Genomic DNA, 25107 nt, shown 5'->3' on the forward strand with positions numbered 1-25107 from the left:
GTTTTAGTAACAGTCTAAGAACCATCGATTTTAATACGACTAATCAGTGATATGCTTTTTGGACCTACCTTTTTCCACTCAGTGCCTGCAGTGCATTTCGTTTATTTGTGTTTCTTGAAACTAGCGGTGTTGGCACCACTGTCAACTGCTAACAAAGATATTTGTCTAGGGTGGTTACTTATAATCACACTAGTTATTTCATGTAAAGGTGATGAAACGCTTACGACCGTGCTGAATTTCTTGAATAGTGGTCATCGATGTACAGCTTTTCGGTTAACGAGAGGTCTGCATGAATGCAGTTGCCATATCTCTACTCATGGGTTCGACGGAACATGTAACGTGTAACGTTATAAACCTCGGTCCGTTCGCTCTCCTAATTACATCAAATTTATCTGTAACTACTGCAGATCCGTTACAACTTCAACAATTTTCTACAATCTCAACTTGAGCGTAAACGAGGACCTATAGTTTAGGGGTATTATGAGGCAATTAATATGAACCTGAAATGTCACAGGGATTTGGAGTTTGACAAAGCCATTACACATAACGCCTTTATAATCAAAGTATACCAACCCAGTCAAATCAAGAATCAGAAATGTAGGGGATCCAAGATTTATTTGGAAGGCTACTGGTATGTCGAGAAGAGTTCGGTCTGCGTTGGCAAACGGTTGTGTAGCACGGCGTACCCACTCGTGATCTGGTGCGAATGCGTAACTGAGCGTCTTCAGCTAGATGTGTTGATTAAAACTAATGAGGTAAGAACCTGTGTCATAGACTTATAGAACTGTTTATTTTAGGGATTTATTTACCTCTACCACGAAGTCATTTACATGGGCTTCTGATCTGTTACAAAAATGCCGAGAGCTTACTCAATACGTGTTCGGAGTAAGGTGCACAGTTATGCTCTACCAAGAAAGATGTGATCTCAGTCACAAAATCTTGGTTGAAGCAGTCTGTAAACAGTACGGAACTTGACTTTGAAGGTTTCACGTTAGTAAGAGGAGAAAAATGTGGGAGATATTTGGGTCACTAGGTATCGATATCGAGAAGCTCGAAATATTTGTGTTTCAACCCTCCGAATGTCTAGAAGACTGTACGAAGAAAAACTTGATGGGGAATCTTTAGAATACCCTAGACGCTTATACTCGTACACAAGCCAAATAACTAAGAGATGAAATATCCCGACATTATGAAGTGACAGTAATGCTTCATCGTTAGTGCAGGACGACTCTGGTAAAGCTAAGATATTCTCAAAATACTTTAGCAATGCATATGCCGCAGAGACATCCTTCCTTTCAGTACATACAAACCCAATCACACACACTGAACAGCGTGACCCTTAAAGATTTCGATGTCTTTGGTCTGCTGAACGAGCTTGATATTAGCAAGTCCATGGGACCGGATGAAATGCATCCTAGGTTGCCAAAGGACTGATCAGATTTCGTCGCGAATCCCTAAAGCACATGTTTTAATTTATCTGTAACCTTAAGGTCAATTACCAAAACACTCGAAGAACGCCATGGCAAGTCCTGTCTTCGAAACTGGTACGAAACATAAGCCTAAGAACTATCGACCCGATAGTTAAATTGGAATCGGATTGCAAATAAGAGACGATTTCTGGCACTACGGTTCCACAGCGTGTTAAGATGGACATCGCTGAGAGGTCAGTCATTTTTCATAAGCTAAGAGAATGTTCCGGAAAGGAATCAAAGGCTAGACTTGAGAACGGCCTCAGTCACATTAAGCCCTTGATAAGCAAGCTACACGCAGAAACAGTTTCAGGAGTCAGTATCTGTAAGCTTTATAGAATAGGACAAAAAATGGATTATGAAAGTACTCAGAAAGCTGCCTCTTGAATGTCACCTTTGCTATATTTGGAGAAAGAAGCCTGATACTGGGAAGCTCACGCAAACTTATTGGATCCGGAATACACGTCCGTGAAGATCTCAGCCTGGTCGACCGTATTAAGAGACGATAGGCATAAGTAGAAATAAATGAACGCCGCCGAAACCGTGAAAAAGCACTCGTACTTAAGGGTTTTCAAATTGTAAAGGTTCGGAGCAAAACGAGCTCGAAACCACTCCGGGTGGTAAGGAAAAGTTTTTCGTGTCTATAGGTAACCCTCGTGCTATTGATAGAAGAAACCAGACAAGTAGTGAATAGGTCTTTATTTCGATCTTAGCGCAGTCACAGTGGAGCGTGGGATTATCTGTTCAGACAAACAAAGGCTCTCAACATTCAATATAAGATAATAGGGAATATAACGCTTATACAAAACAAGGAAGTGAATGAATACTTGAACAATACTGTTTTGGCATATACTTGGTTGTTTGGGGTCAACTCTTAACCAACCAACCTAAGCTGTTACAAGTTCTCCACAGAATTAAAGGCGTGTCAAGCAAATGCCTAAAAATAAAATGGAGGAGCTCAAGACAATGGTGGATAAAGAAAATCCGCATGTTATTGCTGTCTCAGAAACATGTTTAACGCCGGGAGTATTAAATAATAAAATTCGGCTGACTGGGGGGCTGATATATTAAAGCGTAGGGGAGGCAGTGTTATATCGTACACGCATATTACCCTAACCTTACGAGCAGTTGAAACAGTGGCACACGATTCAGGGACATGTGAACTGGTGCGATGCAAGCTTAAATGTAGACGGCAAGATATTGAATTAGTTGCAGTAGATAATTTCCTCTTAAGCAAACTTAGGTCCTAGTGTAATAGGGGGAAAAGCCTCATGGTAGGTGACTTTAATGCACAGTAAATAAAGTAAGTTAATTTTGAAGTAAGGTCATCGATAATATCATTCAATTGCAAACTGTTATAAACCTCAACTGCACTAGCTTTATTCCAACACATTAGAGATCCCACCGGATATGATTTTCGAAGCTTCTTTTCCCTCTTGGATTTAGTCTTCACACATGGTGATGACATCGGTCAAATGACTTTCCTCCTACCTCTAGGGAGAAGCGATCATGTGGTCATCTTATCCAAATTCATGGCTGAGATTGCCTGTCAAACAGTTGCGCCAGCTCGTCCTAACATATGGAAGGAAGACATGAAGGCAATCAACTCCTCAGCATCAGCTGAAAACTGGGAATTTGACTCAAGGTCTTCAGGACAGGAGGTATGTAATTATTTCAGGTAGTTGTCCAATCGGGCCATACAATCAACCATACATGCTCTTGTCAGTCCCAAAGAAGAAGAACGGCCATCCCAGGATAGGCCGGGATATTCGACGTTTAATAAGACAAAAGAGGAAATGTTGGAATGTCGCCATCAGCCTCAGCACAGCAAGTACAATGGAACGCTACAGGTTGGTAAGAAACACATGTATAGTTAAAATCCGTGAAGCTCAGAGAAAATATGAAATGCAGTTGGACCAATGTTCACCCAAGCAGCCTAAAACAATATTCTCGTACATTATTTAAAGAACAAGGATGCATCATTGGATTCCTAACATAATTAAATAAGGGAGTGGATCTGAAATGATAGAGGAAGATAAGGAAAGAGCTGAAGCTATGGCTATTTAAGGGCAGTTTTCACTCGAGAACCTCCCTCAGACAAAGAGCTAGACTCAAATACAAAGTAAGTAGACCGCCTGCTCACCGTAAACTTTGATCGAGACGATGTACATAAGGCTTTTAGCACCTTAGACATGGAAAAGTCAACAGGACCGGATGAACTACACCCCGAAATCCTGAGACATATTGCATAATATATCGCAGCCCCACTGGCTGTGATATTCAATATGTCACTTGACCAAGGTGTGTTACATATGGACTGGAAGGACGCAGTCGTCACTCCTATACATAAAGCAGAACCAGGACAACTTCCATCGAACTACAGACCTGTCAGCCTCACCAGTTCTGTAGCTAAAATACTGGAAAGAATAGTCAAAAGATCATAACAACATTTAAGGAAACCAACAACCTGTTAAACAGCAAACAATATGGTTTCAGAAAAGGTTCATCTTGCACATCAAACCTGCTTATAGCAAGGGAGCATTAGATAAAGGTGCTAGGAAACGGGAACTCAGTGTATAACGTCCACATAGACTTAAGTAAAGCATTTGACAAGTGCCGAGAAATAGACTGTCATTGAAGTTAGAAAATCTTGGTGTTGCCGGACCCCTCTTAAAATGGCTTAAAAATTTCCTAGTAGGTCGTTGACAGAAAGTAAGAACAAGTTCAAAGTGCTCCACCTGGAGACCAGAAGTTAGTGGAGTACCTCAAGTTTCTGTCCTAAGTCCTTTACATTTTATACTTTATGCAAATGATCTCCTAAGTATAGCAGTCCCCAATATTATTATAAACTCACGATATAAAAATAATAATAATGAGAAACTCAGATGCATGCACACTTCAGGCAGACTTAAATAATGTGAATAACTGGTCTAAAGAGTAGCTGACGCCTATCAACGTGGCAAAACGTGTCTATATGTACTTTGGGGATACAAACGTTAATAGGTACAGAATGGGGGAAGTGCCTGTACCCATGGTCCGGCCTCATAAAGATCATGGAGTGACAGTGAACCATAATTTTAAGTCTACAGCCTATTGCCGGGAGGTTGCAGCTAGGGGGTTCAGAATCCTTTGTGCTTTATAGTGGACATTCACTAATTTAGATGCTACCATGTTCACTGCAGTATGCACAACCCTAGTGAGAACTAAGCTTGAAAACTACGTTCAGACTGAAAGCTCCTGTTTAAAAGGTGACTCGGTTATCCTGGAAAAAGTAAAGAGGGAAGGTACCCGTGCAATTCCAGAACTCTGTGGTTTACCATACAAATAGAGGCTTGAAAAGCTAGACCTCTTCATTCTGTCCTGTCGCATACCAAGAGGTGATCTAATTTTGATTTACAAGATACTAAGAAATGATTTTTGACCTAATATGTTCTCTCTTTACTTTTCCCACTAGATTGGGACATCTCGGAGGATATAGCAGGCTAGTAGAAAAGCCAAGAACGAAAAAAATACCCGTGTCATACAGGTTTTCACACTGATTCATCAATTCCTGAAACCTGTTATACGAAGCAGTGGTGTCCGCACATTCAACTGACTCATTCAAGAGAAGACTGGACACTCATAAAAGCATACTAGAAAAGCAATTAAATAGGCTGTAGGCCAGAATCTGAAATCAAATTACTTGTCAGCTGACTATCGACTTTCCCATCGAATCATCAACGAATGGAATTCATTAACTCATCAAATAACTGGAGCTCTATCTGTCTACATTTAAAAAAAGTCGGACCAACTGAGAGACAACCATTGCCATGAATAACATAGACCAACTAGCCCCCGTCCTTTCTAAACTGAGACTGATGTGAACTTGGATCCTGATAAACCTAAATCTGAGTCTCAACTAATTGAAAGTCAGTTTACGATCTATTGTACTTGTAAATTTACATAAAATTCAGAATATTTGAATAGCACCAACTGAAATGTAGAAGTATTGTTTTTTCGAGATACTTTGTCGGTTGTACATCAAGTCCGCAATTCAAATTTGCTTTCCGTGTGGTCTTTGTTATCTCGTATTTGTATACAAGTGTTAACTGGCCTAGAATTGCAAGTTCACCAAGTTTTTACTGCATAGTTTTTTTTTGAATATTTGTAACTAGCTTTTATATGATTTGCACTTTTCACTGTTTCTGGGCTTGGCGGAACGTATAGCTCTAGTCTCCCGATCTAGGGCAAAGTTTTGTCAGTTCTGAAAAGAATATTGAGGTAGCCCCGATAGAGATTTTTGAGACTATGAAAATCCCAAAATTTCCTTTGGTTTTGAGGTTTTCCTCCAAATTTAATGTCATATTGGAGAAATCCCTAAAATGCTTAGTGTGATTTAGGGTTTTCCTTAATATTTTTCCAGACTTATGGGAACGTACGAATTTTCTCATAACTTTGGTAAAAATCAGAATCTCCCCAAAACGATCCAAAACCTGGAGATCGGGGCTACTGATTCTTGATGATCAGTTTCCACACTAAGTTAGTAAACAGCAAACTTATATTTTGCGGTATTCTGGCTGATTTGCCGTAAGTTTATTCGGTTCCTGATAATATAAAGTATTGTTCTCGTGATTTTAAGGTTCCATTCTAGTTAGGCTCTGTATATGGAGATCGTCAGACGCCTTCCGGTTTTGCTCTTTTATGCCCATGACTAATCTTTAGAGTTCAAACATATCACCTTGTGTTTCAAACAATCAAGAAATATCCTGGTTTCTGTTCACGCCCTAAAAAACAAAACTTGTTTTTACCTCCAGTATATATCCATATATATGTTTACAAATTCAGTCAGGACTTAATTTACACATATTCGTATGTACTTCTGCCAATTATTAGATCGGGATTTATTAGGAACATCGTATCCCCGATCTCATTATACGCCACACTCTTTCAAGTGCATTTCACCCTGGTAGTTAGACTGCTTACATATTAACTGATTTATTGGAAAATACCGCGAAAGTTTGATTTTTGTCGCAATAGGTCCTTCCATGTTCACTTTGAATTGGATATGTACAACTTAATTTTGTCTTGTCGTTACTGAATGGGGTAATGGTGAGAATGCTGAAAATAACTTGACTAACAGAACATTCAGCACATTGCAGCTTGATTCGTTGTAGGGTCACTGAGGCTTACTTCTTTTCGTACAGTAAGGGTTATAATTTTAGAAAGTTATGAAGTGTCAGCTAATGTTAAGGAGTATTTATATATGTGTAAATCATGCACATGAATTCATTCTTCAGTAATGAGGATTTTATTTATTATTTGAACACATTGGTCCAAAGAGGCATCGAATACATATGCGCAACACAAGTCACTTGATTTGTGCATGGGCTGTGATACTGTCTGGGCGCCTAGACCGAAGCAGGTAGTCTTCTTACGAGGGGACACCCCATCACTTATCGACTTAGAATACGCAGATGATATAGTCCTGTTTGGTGAAGATGCTGATAAAATGAAGTCTTTTGGTAGCACTGAGCAACAATGCCAGAATGTTTGGAATGCGCTTCTCGCCCTCTAAATGCAAGTTGTTGCTTCAGGACTGGTCTGCGTCAACACCTGAACTAAGGATAAGGAGTGAAGTAGTCGAGCGCGTTGGCAACTTCACTTGTACTGAAAGTCTGATCAGCCCTAATGGGTTGGTGTCTGACGAAATTTCTGCACGAATTCGAAAAGCTTGTTTGACTTTCGTCAACTGACGTCACCTTTGGTGAAGGCGAGATATCTGTCTATCAATAAAAGGACGAGTATACTGCGCGGTAGTTTGTTCCGTTCTACTTTACCGCTGCGAAACATAGCCATTAAGAGTAGAAGATACTCGTAAGCTACAAGTATTTGACCACAGGTGCCTTAGAAATATTGCTGGCGTCTGTTGGGATCACCGGGTAAGTAATAGTGAGGTTAGACGCAGGGTATTAGGTAATGATGGTAAATCAGTTGATGACGTTGTGAATTTCCATCGACTGAGGTCGTTGGGCCACGTGCTGCGTATGCCTTAACACCGATTACCGCGACGTGCAATGCTAACCGGTGTTGGGGATGGTTGAAAGAAGCTAGGGGCGGCCGAAACAAAAAGTGGCATCAGTCCTTAAAGTCATTAACTTCTGGTCTGAGCCATGTTGGTAGATGCAGACTACTTGGTTGGGGTCCGCGTGACTATCATAACCAATGGTTAAGAGACTCTTGGAGACATGGCTCAGAATCGATCACAATGGCGTCGGTGTATACACTCTCTGTCTTCCCTTAAACTAAGAGATTAAAATCGCCTCATATCTTTCTGTACTATGTCCTTATATGCAATCTTTCTTTTATATATTACCACCTCTGAATTAACTACTTCTATGAATCCGGTGTTCATCTTGTGCTAAAGAGGTATGGCAACTTGAACCGTTGTAAATATGTGCCTGGTCCTACGTCGCAGCTGACTGACCACACCATGAGCCTTCGACCTAAAGTTCTGATCCACAAGGCAGTCAAGCAACGTAAGGAGATGCAGTCCCATAGTAGCCGGTAACCAACAATTGGTTTATACGTCATTTTTCCTTCAGGATCCTGGAGTCCATGTGCACAATCGGTTTAGAATCAAGGTTTCCCAACTCCGCTAGGTGAATCCTCTGTGTCGACCAACCCCGTTAAAGCACCGGTCCCTTGCTTTTCGTCCTCTCAATTTTGTAAACAACACCCCTGCCACGAGAAAGCAGTGAGTAGGACTTCCCTGACAGTAGATGTATGCACGTGGCGATGTGAGAGTATTTTGTGAAGGAGGGCTGACTCTCTCCCTCTCGACCGTACCAGAGCATTTTGGGGGCAATAATGTTATGACCTTGGATGTCTGACTTTTCTATCACACGATTTGTCTACCAATCCGAGTACGACTTATACGAATCTTCACACTAGGCCAACCAATGACGTTCAACCGATGTGGGCAGTTTAGCGTCCTTATTGGTCCTATGTCCTCCGAGCCCTTCCACTTGAGTCCATAACAAGATACCAGCTTCCGTAATATGAATCGAATCAGAGCAGATCAGACCAGATCGTTTATTTCAGACATACCCGGTTTATATATCAATCAGACAGACCACAACGTACCATAAAATAGGAAATAATATTTGTACACAAATAAGCCCAAAACGTGGCTGTGAATGTGGGAGGCAGTAGTTAATAAACTGAACATAACTTAAAAACCGTAAATCGTACAATAATAAATTATAGGTCAAAATAAAGCTTGTCATAAGAGGAATATAAATATACATAATGTAATTGTTGAATAGTTATACAATAAGAATATTTATAGAATATTAGTCCATGAATAGTCCTTGGAAGTTACCTGTAATTTAATCTTCACCGGATATAACAAATAAGGATAGGTCTATCGACCTATATTAATCCTTACAGTTTGTAGCAATCCCATTTTGAATATATCAAGAGGTGTTGATATTACATGTTCCCGTTGAAAATTCCAGTAATTCACTACTCGATACGAGAAACGAAACTCCAGACGTCGACGATTTGATCTCAGTTTTTGAAATTTTTTCGATTGTCTTCGCAAATGACCAGTCCTAAACGGAAGGGAAAGATAAGAAATATTAATACCAAGGTCATTGTTCAGTATACGTTAAGCCAATGATCACTCAGTATTCTACGGTAAGATGACTGAAATAAGTTGAGGTGTGTCAGTCTGTCAGACCTTAAATGACATAACTCAAAATCGTTTGCAATGACGCAGGTGCATCCATTCTTTGTGCTCTCCCAAATTCTAAACTTCTGAATTCTTTGTCTCCTTTTTTTCTCTTACCAAATTTTTTTCACTGAATTATGCTATTTGAATAACATCTTCAAACCCTAATCTTTCTGATTACTGCTCATACTTTTACTACCTCTATCACTAAGGGATTTGAATCGACAATTGTATCTGTGTGGTAATGTGGTTTGGCAACTCGAACTGATGTACGTACGTCCGAGGTTCTACGTTTTTACTGACTGACTGAATCTATCTTCATAAGATAGGCCAGAGAGACCTTTTACCATTTTATTCCCTCATCCTTGGACTCGTTTCAGCATATCAGCCTCATACTTGAAACAAGGACTCGCTACTTAAACTCCATACTAATCCCATACCAATGAGTTGAGATCATCCTGTAATAGTATTCTACTACTATAAGTATGATAGGCCTTTACGAAAACCATGTTCTCTGAATAAAAGATTATGTCCTTCCATATAATCTATAACAGCTTTAATTTTGACAGCTGCACTGGTTAGACTAACTGGTCGGTAGTTACTAAGTCCCTATTCCTCGCCTTATACACCGGACTAATTATTGCGTCCTTCCAGTATCTTGGCAGTCTGGACTGCCACAGACCTATCAAACAGTATGGCTATAGGTCCAGCTATTACATCAGATAAAGCTTTCATAATCCTAGGACGAATATCGTCAGGATCACCGGACTTGTAAGGCTTGAAATGCTGAAGTAATCTTAGGACATACACTTCTCAATAACCATAGGATCCATCAACAAGCCGCCACAATCACAATTAATCGTTGGTTGTTCCTCATTGCTGATAGAACACACTACTGAAATGTTCCAATAACGCTTCAGCTTTGTCGGCATCATCTCTTGCCAATATTAATGGATTTTCTTGTACTTAAAATGATGGAATTCCATCACTTCCCCGAGTTCGTCTTTTTATATACGAGAATAACCGTTTCCGACTATTTTTATAATCCCTAACCAATTTTTTTATACGACTGTCTAGTCTTATTTACGCTTTACAAGCATTCCTAGTCTTACAATAACTGGATCTGTAGTGTTCTAAGCCAACAGAGATGAACATGTTCCAGTGCTTTTTCCTACATCCAAGAGGTTTCTTGACTTGTTTAGTTATCCATGGTGGACAGTTCTTCGGTCTGCGTGGCACCAAGTATAAACGAGAACGTAACTGAACTAAACTTGCCTTTAAATATAGGCCATGCTTCTTCAACTGATGAGCTGGCATCTATTGACCAATCTGTCTTAACAGCTCACTCCTGAATGACTGATAAGTTAACTCTCCATATATTTGTGCGAGGCTTAACCTGATTGTGTATCATGTCACTAGCTCTAAACATGAATGACAAAACAGCGTGATCGCTATTTGCTAACGGTGGAAGGATATTTGGGTTGGAAATATCCTCAGTATATCCCCAGTCGCATGAGTGGTCACCAAGTATAGCAAAGAAGAACCATGTTTTGCACCAAAACGTGTGGGTTTGGATACACACTGTACTAATACATGCTCCATTACCGTTATCAGGAACTTGCTAACAAAGAAGTTTATATATCCTACCGTGGCCATCTCAGTCTAACTAATATCAGGTGCATTAAAGTCTCATAATATCAAGCATCTGTTATTTGCACTTCATAGTTGAATGTACTCTGAAATAAAGCCATCAGCTAAGCAGATTGAGCTGCGATGGATGACGCCGAGTATAAATGTACAACATCCGGTGGTCAGCTCACAGCTAATGACGTCACAAGTTCTACTATCATGGGATTAGCAAGCAAAAGATCGGATGTTTTTATTATTGGCTATGTATCAAAGGACGCCACCTCCTTTCCTACATCTATGTCTATCAATTCTTAGGTAGTGGTATCCGGATAAGTAAAAGTCGTGGACTAAGTTTCCGTCACAGCTACAATGAGTGACCTTAATTTGTCAGCTGACTGACTGACTGACTGACTGTCCAATAATGCTCCTAGTTCATAGAATTTATTTCTTAGACTGCGAGCATTTTCATATAAAACTCCTAGGGAAAACTGCCAATTCACACAGGCCTTGATAGCATTCACTTCCAAGACCTGACTACTCGAAAACCCACTAATCGAAGATTTTCCTCACCATTTTGTCGACGTCTTTCTAGTTCAGCTAGTGCCGACTTCCTTTTTATTCTATCTTCAAGAGATATATCGTCTTACTTGAATGTCGGTATTGTTGTGACTACGAGTGCTATTTAACAGAATATCATGTTGCTTCTCCGACCCTAGGATTACCTTAAGCAGTCTATATAGTCGGGGTTCAATACTGTCTTCGGTCCTCTTACCTATTCTTATCAATTTTTTGACCTGAACTCCTTTAAAGTTATCTGGTAAGATGCTACAGATAATTTCTCTGAGCTTTTCCAAGTTATGCGCGCGTCTAATTTTGGGATCATGATCGCTTGACTCTAGCAAATTACAATAATCGATGAGGTTAAATTCTTCTCAGTCACGCCAGGGTGGAGTTCTGTCTTACTATCAGACTCGGGCAGTGTATTTTGTGATTCGGAATGGGAGTTCACCAATGACTTGCCAAACAAGTGCCGCTTATAGCTTTTTCCCTTTCACTTTTTCTCCGTACTGTCGTCCATTTTTCATCACTCTGGGACTATTAGGAACGATGGCGATTTTATCCGGGTCTTCAATTTCTGCTGAAGAAGCATGACTACCCATGTCAATACCAAGTGGCACTTCACTCCTCGTTAGTTCCAACTGAGATTTCACTTTTTCGTCAATCACAGTCGGATGTTTAATGCGTCCCGTAACAGCACGTACTACACGGGCACATTCTTCACTATCAGTACCCATGTTACCAGCACAATCACCATCTTTCTTACAAACCAAAGCTAAGAGGCTCGTATTCTCCTGAATCAGTGACGTCTTACTTTTACAGCAAAACATACAGAGCCAATGCGAGTTAGGCTTCGAACATCTTTTGTATGCCATAGGACTTAAATGGATACACATCTTATGGAACCACTTTTTACACTCATCACATTGCATTCCTTCCTCCACGGGGAATAACGAATTTGGCTGTCCATATTTCTAAGTACTGCCAACGACTGTAATCAGATTAAGGTTTAAAACACAATAAGAACACAGGTGTCAGAGTTAATGAGAAGGAATGTACCACAGGACAAAGTTTAGCAAAATTTCAAACCTTGACCGAAATACTTCGAGTTAAGGTAGACCAAGAACACTTTTTGATACAGAAAGCACGAAAAACAAAGATAATCACAACAAGTACTAAATCACTACAATTTCATTTATAAAAATACTCTTGATCACCATACCTTATAATTTCATTTTATTTTTAAACATCCCTGCGGTTTAGCAAACTACTATCATTAGCTCATGAGCGCGAAGTGTCACAAGCAGTTTGAGCGTTAAGATTACAATGCTTACCAGGTCCAGATTAAACAGTGTTTCAACCACGCCTAGTTTTATGTGTACTCAATGAATATCACATTCAATCAGTGATCTGAAAGCCTCATGTGACCTTAAATAGTGATAAAACCAAGTATATAAACAAATTTCGTGTTCAGTAATTCTCCCTTATTCATATTATAGTCTTGAAAACCATATAAAACAAAATAAGATGTCATCCATAGAAAGAAAGCAATAATTAAGAGAATTTACATGTGAAGTTGGATCTGCGACTTAGTGGTTAGTGGATTTGACTTCCAGCCGCTAAATTCCAAGTTCAAACCTCAATATGTCCTCTTCGGTTTGGGTTACTGGGTAGTACCATAAACCCCTATGGTTAGAATGTAACTTATGCCTAATTACCTGGAAATTGAATCGATTTACTTATTTTATAGTCTGGAATACGTAATTTCAGAGTCCTTAACTTTAGCCGGAATCCTTAATTACAAATCCATGTTTATAAATTAGCGAAAAACCGAGTTCATCGTAAGGCTGTCCTATAATTAAAAGTATTCTTCAATGCACTAATCTGTTTGCATCGTAAAAAGAAAATGGATATTGTATATACTTATAGATAATCCAATTGTGCTTTTCAGATGCTTTACATTCCAACAAATTTGGAACTAGTTCATCAGTAGGGTTATAACATGTGGTTGTTCACCTATGTGGTAATATTGTCTAGTATTGATTGTATGTTTTGAATTGTTTCGTCCTGATACTAATATTTTAAAACAATGTCTATATTAGCGTAATTAATTCGTAATGTTAGATGACAATGATACACAGCAATTTCACTCTGAACTCCCAAATTATTGGATAGAGTGTACTAATCTCATTAGATCGATTCAAACGTTAAACCGTTAGTTTGATTCTTGTTCAAGTATCGTCAGGTTAAAGAGCTCTCAGCTAGTCAAGTGCAATGTGGAACTTGGTACGTATATACATTAGTTCAAGCTGCCATCCCTCATTATCACTGAGATTGTCAGACCACATCCTGGAATGATAAAGGTAGTAACAATGTCATTGGCGGTTGAAAAGATTAAGCGTCAAAAATGCGATTCATTGAAATATAACTTAGTGAAATAAAAACTAATGAGGTATTCAAGGGCTCAGAATTTGTGGGAAGATAAAGAACGAGTGCACCTGCGCCATTGCAAACGATTTTAAACCTTATCATTCAGTCTCTAACCGCTGGTTATGATAATCACGCGGACCCCAACCAGATAGCCTACACTTATTGATATGGTCAAGTTCAACTGTCAGTAACTTCATGAATTGATGCCATGTTTTGGTTTGGTCATCGCTGGGCTTCCTCCAACCTACTTTTACACGAGAAAATATTGCCCGTCGAGGTATTCGGAGGATAGGCATACGTAACACATATCCTAACCACCTCAATTGGTGAAGATCTACTGCATCATCAATTGGTTTGTCATCTTTACCTAGTACCCTATTCCTAACCGAGACATTGCTTATTCCGTGGTTCCAAAATACACGAGCAGTACTTCGAAGACACCTATGACCGAATATTGGTAACCTACGAATACCTTCTATTCTTAGTGACCATGTTTCACACCCAGAATGTAAGACGAGGCGAAGTTCTGCACAGTGAACTCGTCGAATTTACATTGCAAGTGACTCAAGTTGGCAAAAGCCAATCGAGCCCTTTGAAAATGTGCCTAGATTTCATCAGAGTTGAATGGGGTCCCTATCGTTTATATAAACGTCACCGGAATCCATTCACCATTCATGTAATAACAACACAACTTATCAAGTACAAGTTAATGTACTCAACTATGAACCACGCTTTTTATGTATTTAGACTCCTGATACTTCATAAATCTCGAAATAAAGTGGGGTAGTGTTTGAACAAACTATATAATTTGATTAAAAGCCGAGTGATTAAATCAGTTCTATTCCTAATATGTTAGTTGTGACTGAATGTTTTGACAGAGCACAAGTTACCACGTCTTGTTTGGTATATTGGTCATAATTCGGAAGAATCATATGTTTTAAACTTATTTGGTACAAAAAGTTGTTACACTCATTAATAAATGAACTAACAAGCTTGAGTTTCATGAGTAATCAGAACATCTCTCAAATGCCCAGGTACAGCCGCGGGTGGAGTCAGCTCTCCCTCACAAAATACTCTCACATCGCCACGTGCATACATCTACTGTCAGGGAAGTCCTACTCACTGCTTTCTCGTGGCAGGGGTGTTGTTTACAAAATTGAGAGGACGAAAAGCAAGGGACCGGTGCTTTAACGGGGTTGGTCGACACAGAGGATTCACCTAGGGGAGTTGGGAAACCTTGATTCTAAACCGATGGTGCATATGGACTCCAGGATCCTGAAGGAAAAATGACGTATAAACCAATTGTTGGTTATCGGCTACCATGGGACTGCATCTCCTTACGTTGCTTGACTGCCTTGTGGATCAGAACTTTAGGTTGAAGGCTCAGGTTGTGGTCCCCTAAGAAAACCACCCACTTCGGTCTGGCACCTGGGAAGTATCAGAGCCCATGTACAAATTAAGTGGATTGTGTTGCGCATATGTATTCAATGCCTCTGTATATTCACAATTTACCGATCGAAAGTGACTAAATTTGTTAATTAGTTGTGGTTCAAGGTATAAACACTTCATAAAATTGTAGTTACATATCAATCCCATTATTAAGGACCTAAACTCTTATCACCTATATTCGTTTTTAAGGTTTTGACTCAGTTTATTGATTGCAATGTATTGATATTGATATTATTTGAGTCAGAGTAGCTAGTTAAATAATCTGAGTAGGTCTTGTGCTTTTACTCGTTATATACTGTAAAGCTTTGAATCATTGGTTACGTTTTGTTTGTTGACTGACAGATATGATGTTTTTCGTAGACTTCTGAAACTTAGGGCTGTTTATACCCTAATATTGCAGTTTGTCCTTTTTTAAAATTTTGCTTTCATTCCTAATCTTTATACTAGAACTTCTACATTCCTGAGTAGACATAAGCTACTATTTGGTTGTTTTAGATAAAATATTCCTTATTTTAATATCTAATACAAATATTCTGAAACCATGAGTGTCATTTGAATAGGTTTTTTAGTCTTAGTACAAATCAGATAATAGATATTTTGACAGTCTAAAAAATATTGATACTGAAATGTATTGAATTTCAACTATTATTACTAATTAGCTATACATTTATAGACAGCAAGAATGTTTCATCTGCGTTTATCCGTTGACTGTCCATGAAATCGGTGTTATAATGGGCACCATAATCGGAGGAATACTTGTAAACAGTAATCCCACTAACAACCTTTAATGTCTTGCTAACCTGAAAATTGTGATTACAATCTAAAGTAAAGGGTCCCTAAAATAGTGTCATCTCGTTATCATCCCCTACTGTTCGTTGGATCGCAACCTGAATTGGGAATTAAAATGAGTTTTACTGTCAACTGAGTAATCTCAAGCAAGTGTGCTGTAAAAAAACTTATGCTAGCTGCTGATTTGATGAAGCAGCAACTACATTCAACAACTAGGTGTTCTTGTTTATCTAAACTACTAGTAGTAATAGGCCGTGTTATTAAAAAAATATGATATGCTTCAAGTATTCCATCACACTAAAGAATCTGTTGTTGTTCTTGTCTTCGGAAACGACCTGATTGATATATACTACAATCATCGCTATGGAATGTTATTAGTCCTAAAATATTGTTTATCCTCATACTGAAAAGATCGTCTATAAAGCTTGAGAAATTGACTTGGAAAATGAGGCCTTGTGTTTTTGAAAAGTAGATTCATTGATCAAGTTTTCATACCACCAGATGCTTGAACATCATGTTTTTGTGAAAAAATCACCGTTTTTGAAATTATGTCTAATTTTGATTTTTCAGACAAGGTTGTTCCGTGGAATGGTTTGTTAAGAAAGAGTGTTGATCCGTTAATATTTTGTAATAAAACATTTTATTTTACTATTGTTTGAACACATGAACATTGGTATAAGGATTTTATTTATTTATTTAACACATAGATATTGGTACAATGAGGCGCCAAATACATGTGCGCCACACAAATGTCATTTGATATGTGTTAGGGCTGTATTATTATTATTATTATTATTATTATTATTATTATTTATAATAATAGCCGGTGCCCAACGATTGGTTCATGCGCCATTTGTTCCTCCAGGATACTGGAGTCCGTGTGCACCATTGGTTTGGAATCACGGTTCTCCAACTCCCCTAGATGGACTCGCCGTGTTCACCGGCCCGGTTAAAGCGCCGGAAATTCGCTTTTCGTCCTCTCAATTTCGTAAACAACACCCCTGCCACGAAAAAGCAGTGAGTAGGACTTCCCTGACAGTAGTTGTATGCACGTGGCGATGTGAGAGTATTTTGTGAGGGAGAGCTGACTGTCCCTACTGTCGGCCACTTTTGGGGGCATTTGTTTGAACACAATTATTGGTACAAAAGGTAATTACGTACACATGCGCCACACAATAACAATGGGAATACGAAGAGATAGAGAATGCAAAGTGCATATAAGAAAAATTGGAACAATAACGAACAGATCCACACCGCCACTACCCACATCCATCAGAGCTGTTTCCAGAACGCCATCGATAGCAAAGTTGAGGAGGAATGGTGAGATCGGTCAACCCTGTCTAACCTCACTGCTTGAATGGAACAATGGAATGGGGTGGTTGTATGCCCTCATTCTACCTGATTGTTTTGCATATAGGGCTTTTTAGATGTTAATAAACTTTTCAGGTACACCCTTCTTCAACAGATAATCTTTGAGTACAGTCGTCCAATAAATCGAAGGCGGCCCTGATGTCAAAAAACACGTTTGTTTCCTGAAATAAGTATGGCGGTAGTAAACCAATACGTCCTTGGCCAGAACTAAAACCATATTGATCCTCGTGGGTCAATGTTTCCAGGACTTTTAGTAACCTGTGATTTATAACGGAAGCTACAAGCGACCTTACGCGTCATTTCCATGGCTTCAACCAATTGCAACCAATGCTCATCTTTACTTTTCTTTGGGTTGACAGCTAACTTGGAACCTTGTTCCGTTTGATATTTAGTTGCAACAGAAACTGCAATCAATTTCCCCGCATCAATCCATTTAGGGCGAATTTTGCGGCCACTTTAAAAAGTAAGATAAGATTATCACAAACAAGGGCATGATCGTAGTCCGGATAAGTATCGCAAAAGAAACGGAATTCTTGTACACAACTACGCCAGCAGTGGCTAAATTGCAATGCGATCAATTTTAACTTAGGCATGATATGTAGAGAGAGGATGCCAGGTAGTACATCGGATATGATTGTGACGATAGTTTGTGCAAACAAGAAACAGGCTATAGTCTGCTCAAAGTTGTAGTAGTTAATTACCAGTATCTGACATGTGATCAACAAGTCTTCATTGACCACTCTACTAACTCTCCATTGCGCAACCCTGCTTAATCCCACTGTTCAAACGAGACAATTGGAGAGAGGTGGGTGTACGCCCTTACTCTACCTGAAATGTTTGTATGTAGGGCTTTTAAGATGTTAATGAACTTCTCAGACACCCTTCAATAGAAAATTTCAGAGCACTGTCCTGTCTAACAAATAGAGGGAAGCCCTCATGTCAGTAAGCATAACGATTGTTGGCCTACAAAAAATCAGCCTGATCTTCGCGAACCAATCTTTCCCGGGTTTTGAAGAAACCGGAAAGTATGACGGAAGCCAATAATTTAGACGCAATCGTAAGTAGATTTATCGCCTGATATTTGTTGGATATGTGGCGTACGCCCTTTGAAAGATAGGAAAAACTAAGGATTCATTTCATGATGTTATAAACAACTCAACGAGTTCCTTAACCAAAAGGTCACCACCATCTTGAGGAAGGGACAAATGTAAATCGTTTGGACCTAGTGATTCGTGATCTCTGCCTCGTTAGGTAGATCAGTCGTCACCTGCCATGAGGGATAGGATAGTCTTATTGATGTCTCTGAGGCAGCAGACTTGTTAAACTGCTACTCGAAAAACACTGCCCATAGTCCAAGACGTTGGCAGATGCTAGTGATTGGCGTCCTGTCATCTTCACAGATTATTTCGATCATACCAGAATTCTTGTTGCCAGTGGCTCGGATGAGTTGAAAGAGCTTTCGGCGGTTACCAGATACAGCTGTTGCTTCCAACTCATTGACATGCTCCGACTAATAGGCTTCTCGGTCCTTACCTAAGGTGGAGAGCTGACTCTCTCCACCCGCGGCCGTACCTGGGCATTCAACAAACAGACGAGACTTTCAACTATAGAGTATTTATGGACTGTAAAAAATGATTTTACGTAGCTTAGAAACACATGTAGAAACAAATTTACATATTTAATTGATTCACTTACCTATATCCATAGGATCATCGCATGGTACTGATTCTTCTACTGTAACTTCTAGGGGTTGTGTTCTAACCTGAAAAACATTTGAGTTATATTTCGCGTTTTAATGTCAACATAGCGACCACAGTCAAGCAACAATTAAATTTAGAATTTTAGACTATCATCCGGATTATTATTAACAAATCTAAAGAGTTTTAATCACATGGGATGGAATGATTAATATCTTACAAACTATCTGATAACATCCCAAACCACTGAGTTGTGTGATCTTTACAACTCTAAAAGTCTTTAATTTGGCGATTCAGTCTGAATTAACAAATTGATGCTGTTCTTTTTATTTTTATTAGAGTTGTAACTTATCGAGTTGACACTCATTTTCTAAACAGTTGGTCGTGTGGTTGAAAAATCTCTACTGACGGGGTTTGAGTAACCTAATAGTATGAAAATTTAGAGAATGCTATGTACAATCTAGTAAACAGAAATATATATGTTTGTGTTAGATTTACTTTGTGCTCATCACTATATATGTGCCTACAAACTGTGTAGATCGTTGTTCTTAAAGTTCACAAAAATGATTAGTATACGAGTCTAAATAACTTTATGTCAGTAAAATGACTTTGATAGTTATCAATTACAATATTTTTGAGTGTAATAAACCATTGTAAAATCAATGTTTTATCTTTGGCATCGTTTCTTATTTTACAATTTCCAGATGTTCGTGCGCCGGAGTAAATTTAAACATGTCTTCGGGAAACCATGCAAGAAAGAATGCTGTTATGAAGACATTCGAATAACAAAAAGTAGTTGGGATGCCCGTTTTTGTGCTGTGAACCCTAAATACCTTGCGATTATTACCGAAGCTGCGGGGGGTGGATCATTTCTTGTTTTACCTATTGAAAAGGTAATTTCCTTTACACTGATAATCATATGTAGATAAATTTAGGCACATCTTGTTAATTGTTTGTTAAAGCATCATGTTAATACTCCTGCTTTCTCAACTAATTTTAAATACTTTGGTCAAAAATATATATTTTGATAAATTCTAAACGGTTTATACCTTGAAGCAAAAGTTTTATAGTTCAGAAATTAATTTTAATTAGAAAGTTGATCTCACCTATCAAGGTTAGAAAATCATCGCAAATTTTTAGTCATATCAAACGTGGCTCATCGTCTGGTACAGTTTTTCTCAAATTTATGCGGATTATATGTGTTCTTAGTGATTTGGGCTGGTGCTATCCTTGTGACTCTTACTAACTTCAGATTAGTTTGGTTAAAAGAAATCATGCTCATTTTATTTTGTTTCGTAATAGCCGTAATTCCCAACTGTTGCTGCTATCTTGAAGTGGTGGTCGGGCTTGCCTATCGTGATGAACTAGTCGGGATATACTGGCTGTAACAATCGTTCTTCAAGGTCCTACCATGCCAGACAGGTCGGTTGAAGAACGGTAAGACTAAAAGCAACAAACCCAAGGTTCGAGGGCGAAGTCGTACTGTTGACTGTACAGAGTTGTGACAGCAGTAAGATATATTCCTAAAAACCAGCATAACAGTAATGCTGCCTTCCCACAAAGGAAGGATGGGATTGAAAATGGTCGACACTGAAAACACACACCCCTTATCCCACGGGTTTTCGTCCCCGGCGGTAAAGTCCCAACAAGTACGGAGCTAGCACGAAACTTGATCAGTAAGGTCGTGTGTGACTGACCTCAAGCAGTTGTCCCTTTGGCACTGTGGTCACACTCAGGTCACTAAAACCAACTTTAACCCAATTTTCTTTTCAGGTACCTCTAGATAAATACTTCCACGGTGTGGGCAACTGGGAATTGGTAACCACCCTCATAATTCTCACAACACTCGAGACCACTGTATTCATAATTAATTCACCTCTTGATTTCCTATTACTCCTCCTACCTCGACTATCAACTCTAAACTCCCCCTCAAGTGTCACTACGGTCAACGATTCTAACGCTCGAAACACTTTCAGGTTTATTGAAACCTCGCTCCATACTACACGTTGGAGCCTTCAACGTACGTACCCTATGTCAAATCGGCCAGCAGGCCACCTTGGCTAAGACCCTAGAATTTCGTACCATTGCACGTCGCGGTAATCGGTGTTAAGGCATACGCAGCACGTGGCCCAACGACCTCAGTCGATGGAAATTCACAACGTCATCAACTGATTTACCATCATTACCTAATACCCTGCGTCTAACCTCACTATTACTTACCCGGTGATCCCAACAGACGCCAGCAATATTTCTAAGGCACCTGTGGTCAAATACTTGTAGCTTACGAGTATCTTCTACTCTTAATGGCCATGTTTCGCAGCCGTAAAGTAGAACGGAACAAACTGCCGCGCAGTATACTCGTCCTTTTATTGATAGACAGATATCTCGCCTTCACCAAAGGTGACGTCAGTTGACGAAAGTCAAACAAGCTTTTCGAATTCGTGCAGAAATTTCGTCAGACACCAACCCATTAGGGCTGATCAGACTTTCAGTACAAGTGAAGTTGCCAACGCGCTCGACTACTTCACTCCTTATCCTTAGTTCAGGTGTTGACGCAGACCAGTCCTGAAGCAACAACTTGCATTTAGAGGGCGAGAAGCGCATTCCAAACATTCTGGCATTGTTGCTCAGTGTTACCAAAAGACTTCATTTTATCAGCATCTTCACCAAACAGGACTATATCATCTGCGTATTCTAAGTCGATAAGTGGGCCTCCTGGTAGGAGATCAGTCCCTGAAAGTTCAGTCGATGATGGCGTTATTTCCATAAGTAGGTGTATGATGACCTTAAACAATAGTGGCGACAGTGGACAGCCTTGACGGACACCACTTGAGGTTGCAAAAGTAGATGACAGTTCGCCATAAGCCCTGACTCGACTAGTAGTGTTCGAGTAAAGAGCCCTCACGAGGTTCATGTACTTCTGAGGTACGCCTTTCAATGACAGACACTGCCACAGAGTCTCGCGGTCTACAGAGTCAAATGCTGCTTTTAAGTCAAGAAAGACCACCATTGTCGGACGCCGACAAGCATGCCTGTGTTCTAGAACCTGACGAATGGTGAATATGTTGTCGATGCAGCCACGACCAGGTCTGAAGCCAGCCCGATATTCTCGTGTTTGCAGTTCACGAGTCTTTGTTACGCGTCCGATAATTATTGAGGCTAGTATTGTTGATGCTATATTAGTCAAACCAATCCCTCTATGGTTATCACAAGATGATTTTGACCCTTTCTTATTTATTGCGGCAATCAGTTATTGCGACTAGTCAGGTGGTATTACGTCCAACTCCCAAAATCTAGATAAAATATTAGTCAGCCTAGTCGCTGAAACTGGACCACTATCCTCAAAGACTTCTGGAGTCAATCCATTCGGATTAGCTGCTCTTCCTCGTTACAGATTAGCTATAGCTTTTTTGATTTGACTGATGCTGATTTATGTAAATATTCACTTGTACAGGTTGGTCGGGTAGAACGTGATGCTCCTCTTGTTGCTGGACATACGGGAAGTGTATTAGATATACAATGGTGCCCACACAATGATGATCTTATTGCCAGTGGTTCAGAGGACTGTACTGTGAAAGTTTGGCAAATCCCAGAAGGTGGACTGTTACCCAAAACGAATCTGACTACACCCGTAGCAGATTTGGTATGTCACCAGCGCCGCGTTGGTTTGGTTGTCTGGCACCCAACAGCTGAACATGTATTATTATCTGCAGGTAAGTTTTTCAGTACTATGCTTGAGAGTTGTTATTGCTAAAAGCTATTTTGTGTAGACATTACATCCCTAAGATCACAAAATTCGTTTTCAAAGTTCTTAAAATAACACCGTATCAAGCAAGCACTAATTTCGAAAAAAACGTGTTGGTCATGTTATCGTTGTCCACAAAATGCTTGAGCTACTTAATGGAACCTTTCAAGGTCAATAAATGACACTCTATGTTTAGTAAAATAGTAATGATCAGTGGACAGAATAATCGTCTGTGATAGTATTCATGAATTTTAAACTCACATGTAATAAGATTAAGCACTTGTTTGCAGATTTATTTATAAGAATCTCTGAACATAATATCAGTAGAAGGATTAAACTCGTTTGTGTGTAACGAGTTACTTAGTTTTTATCTATCCTTTGAGTACTATACATCAAAATGTAGTTCAAGTTACTAATCAACTTGAGTGATGAAAATAATAATGACAATGGTTAAGTATCAGAGTGACCCCAACATTTATACGACCTCTTTATCATAAATTATCAAAGCCCGAATACCGCCTAAGTTCTTGTTTTCTAAATAAGATATAAAGGAGTATGTCCCAAAGTTTATTGACATTAACTTGAAACACATGCTTTATTATTATTATTATTGGACTTTCATTTGATTTGTAATTTTTCATACCGTGAACTAATGAAATATAATGTGAGTAATAATTTCCCTTCTTTTCTCGCTGGTTAGTTATGATCACTTTCTACTTTTAATTAATCTATGTATTCCTAGGTGGTTTCTAAAATTGAACAGGCAAAATACTTTGTAATAATAAGATTTGTTTAAATGAATGTAGCTCTCTCAAATACTAGCATTCTCTTCATACTCAATGCGTATCTTATTGTTTCTGTCATAGTATTAATAGTGCTGATTCGTCTGTTGTGTAATATTTGTATTACATCTCTTTGATTTATCTGCTATCACTTGTTCATTTCATTTTAATTCAGAATACGACATAGTGTCTACAAATTTGCAATAATATTACTACACATCGTACATACTCAAAACAGTCGGTCAGTGAGAACTCACATTCAACTGTACACAAATGTCGATTAGTCTAAGTTTCCATACCACATTGCAACAAGACGAAATTATCATGATGAATATCAAATTACTAGTATCAGTGGTAGTAAAAAATATTGAATGAACAACTTGGTTGAGCGTGTATTTACTAATAGATATTTAGATGTTTACCTAGGTTGATTTATCAGGTCGTTCAATAAATTTGTGGTTTTTATTTTGGTAATATAAATAATTTTTACTGTAAGTAATAAATATATTTTTACTTAATTTATTTGAAACTATTAATTCCAACCTTGGCATTGATACCCATAAATTTTTACTGTATATTTTAATGTCATAATATATTAGATGGCATAGCTGTATGATATGTAAACTTTGAAATCCAATCGGTTAACTTTTACACTATAGTTGAAATCTCCTTTACTGTCTAGAAATTCAAAATAAATGAGTTATTGTTTCATTGGTTCTTATATCCAGCGTCAATTTCAAATGAAGTTATTGTATTTGTATGAATCAACAGCTTGTTTTGATTATAAGTGTTCACAGCATCGATTTTCATCTCATGTCTGATATATATTTTATCTGATATCATAGTTACAGAATTCTAGTTATTGTCAAATGTGTTGTTGTTGTTGTCATTTTTCAATTGTGTTATCCATTTGTTTTCTTCTGTCAAGTAAGTGAGAAATTAGCTATGTTATATACATGTTTCTCTATTATCAATTATATCGATAGAATATGATTAGTGTAAATGAAATGTTGTTGTTAGAAGCTATGGGTTAGTTGTTAAATAATTTAAATTCCAATCACTGCGTTGATGTATTGTATCCGGACTCACCTACTTTATTTTGGCCAGTTGAACAGTAACAATAACTCTTACATAAAGCATGTAGCTCAAAGCTAAGTAAATAAAATTGGTTTCGACAAATGAGTTGAAGTATCATATTTCTGGAATTCGTGTTAGAAAACATTTTGTAGTGATTTTTACGTCAAATTATTCATGATATACGTGACATTATTTTTGAATGTCTATCAGTCAGCCATAATCAACGCAGAGCGTAGGACATGTGCGTTGGCTTAGGTGGTCACGTCAATACAGCGAACTTACATTGTTAAGATAAATGCCATAGTAGTAGGAAAGTTGGTGATAGTGAGAATGATTAAACACAGGATATATTTAGAGAAGGAACTCAGGATCTAAAGATAAGATTGAATGTATCTGTACC

The 25107-nt window shown here is 38.7% G+C and overlaps 1 protein-coding gene across 1 annotated transcript in view; it reads left to right on the forward strand.

The window, feature by feature from the left end:
* Positions 1-5425: 5425 nt before the first annotated feature.
* The window catches only part of CORO6 (Coronin-6), a 44991-nt gene continuing 25309 nt past the window's right edge, over positions 5426-25107 (forward strand). The window contains exons 1-3 of the mRNA XM_051216424.1: positions 5426-5570; positions 19808-19996; positions 22558-22816. Coding sequence (XP_051073790.1) covers positions 19808-19996; positions 22558-22816 — 448 coding nt within the window. The 5' untranslated portion in view covers positions 5426-5570. The remainder of the gene's footprint in view (positions 5571-19807; positions 19997-22557; positions 22817-25107) is intronic.

Source organism: Schistosoma haematobium, chromosome 1 (assembly GCF_000699445.3).
Source record: "Schistosoma haematobium chromosome 1, whole genome shotgun sequence".
NCBI lineage: Eukaryota > Metazoa > Platyhelminthes > Trematoda > Strigeidida > Schistosomatidae > Schistosoma > Schistosoma haematobium.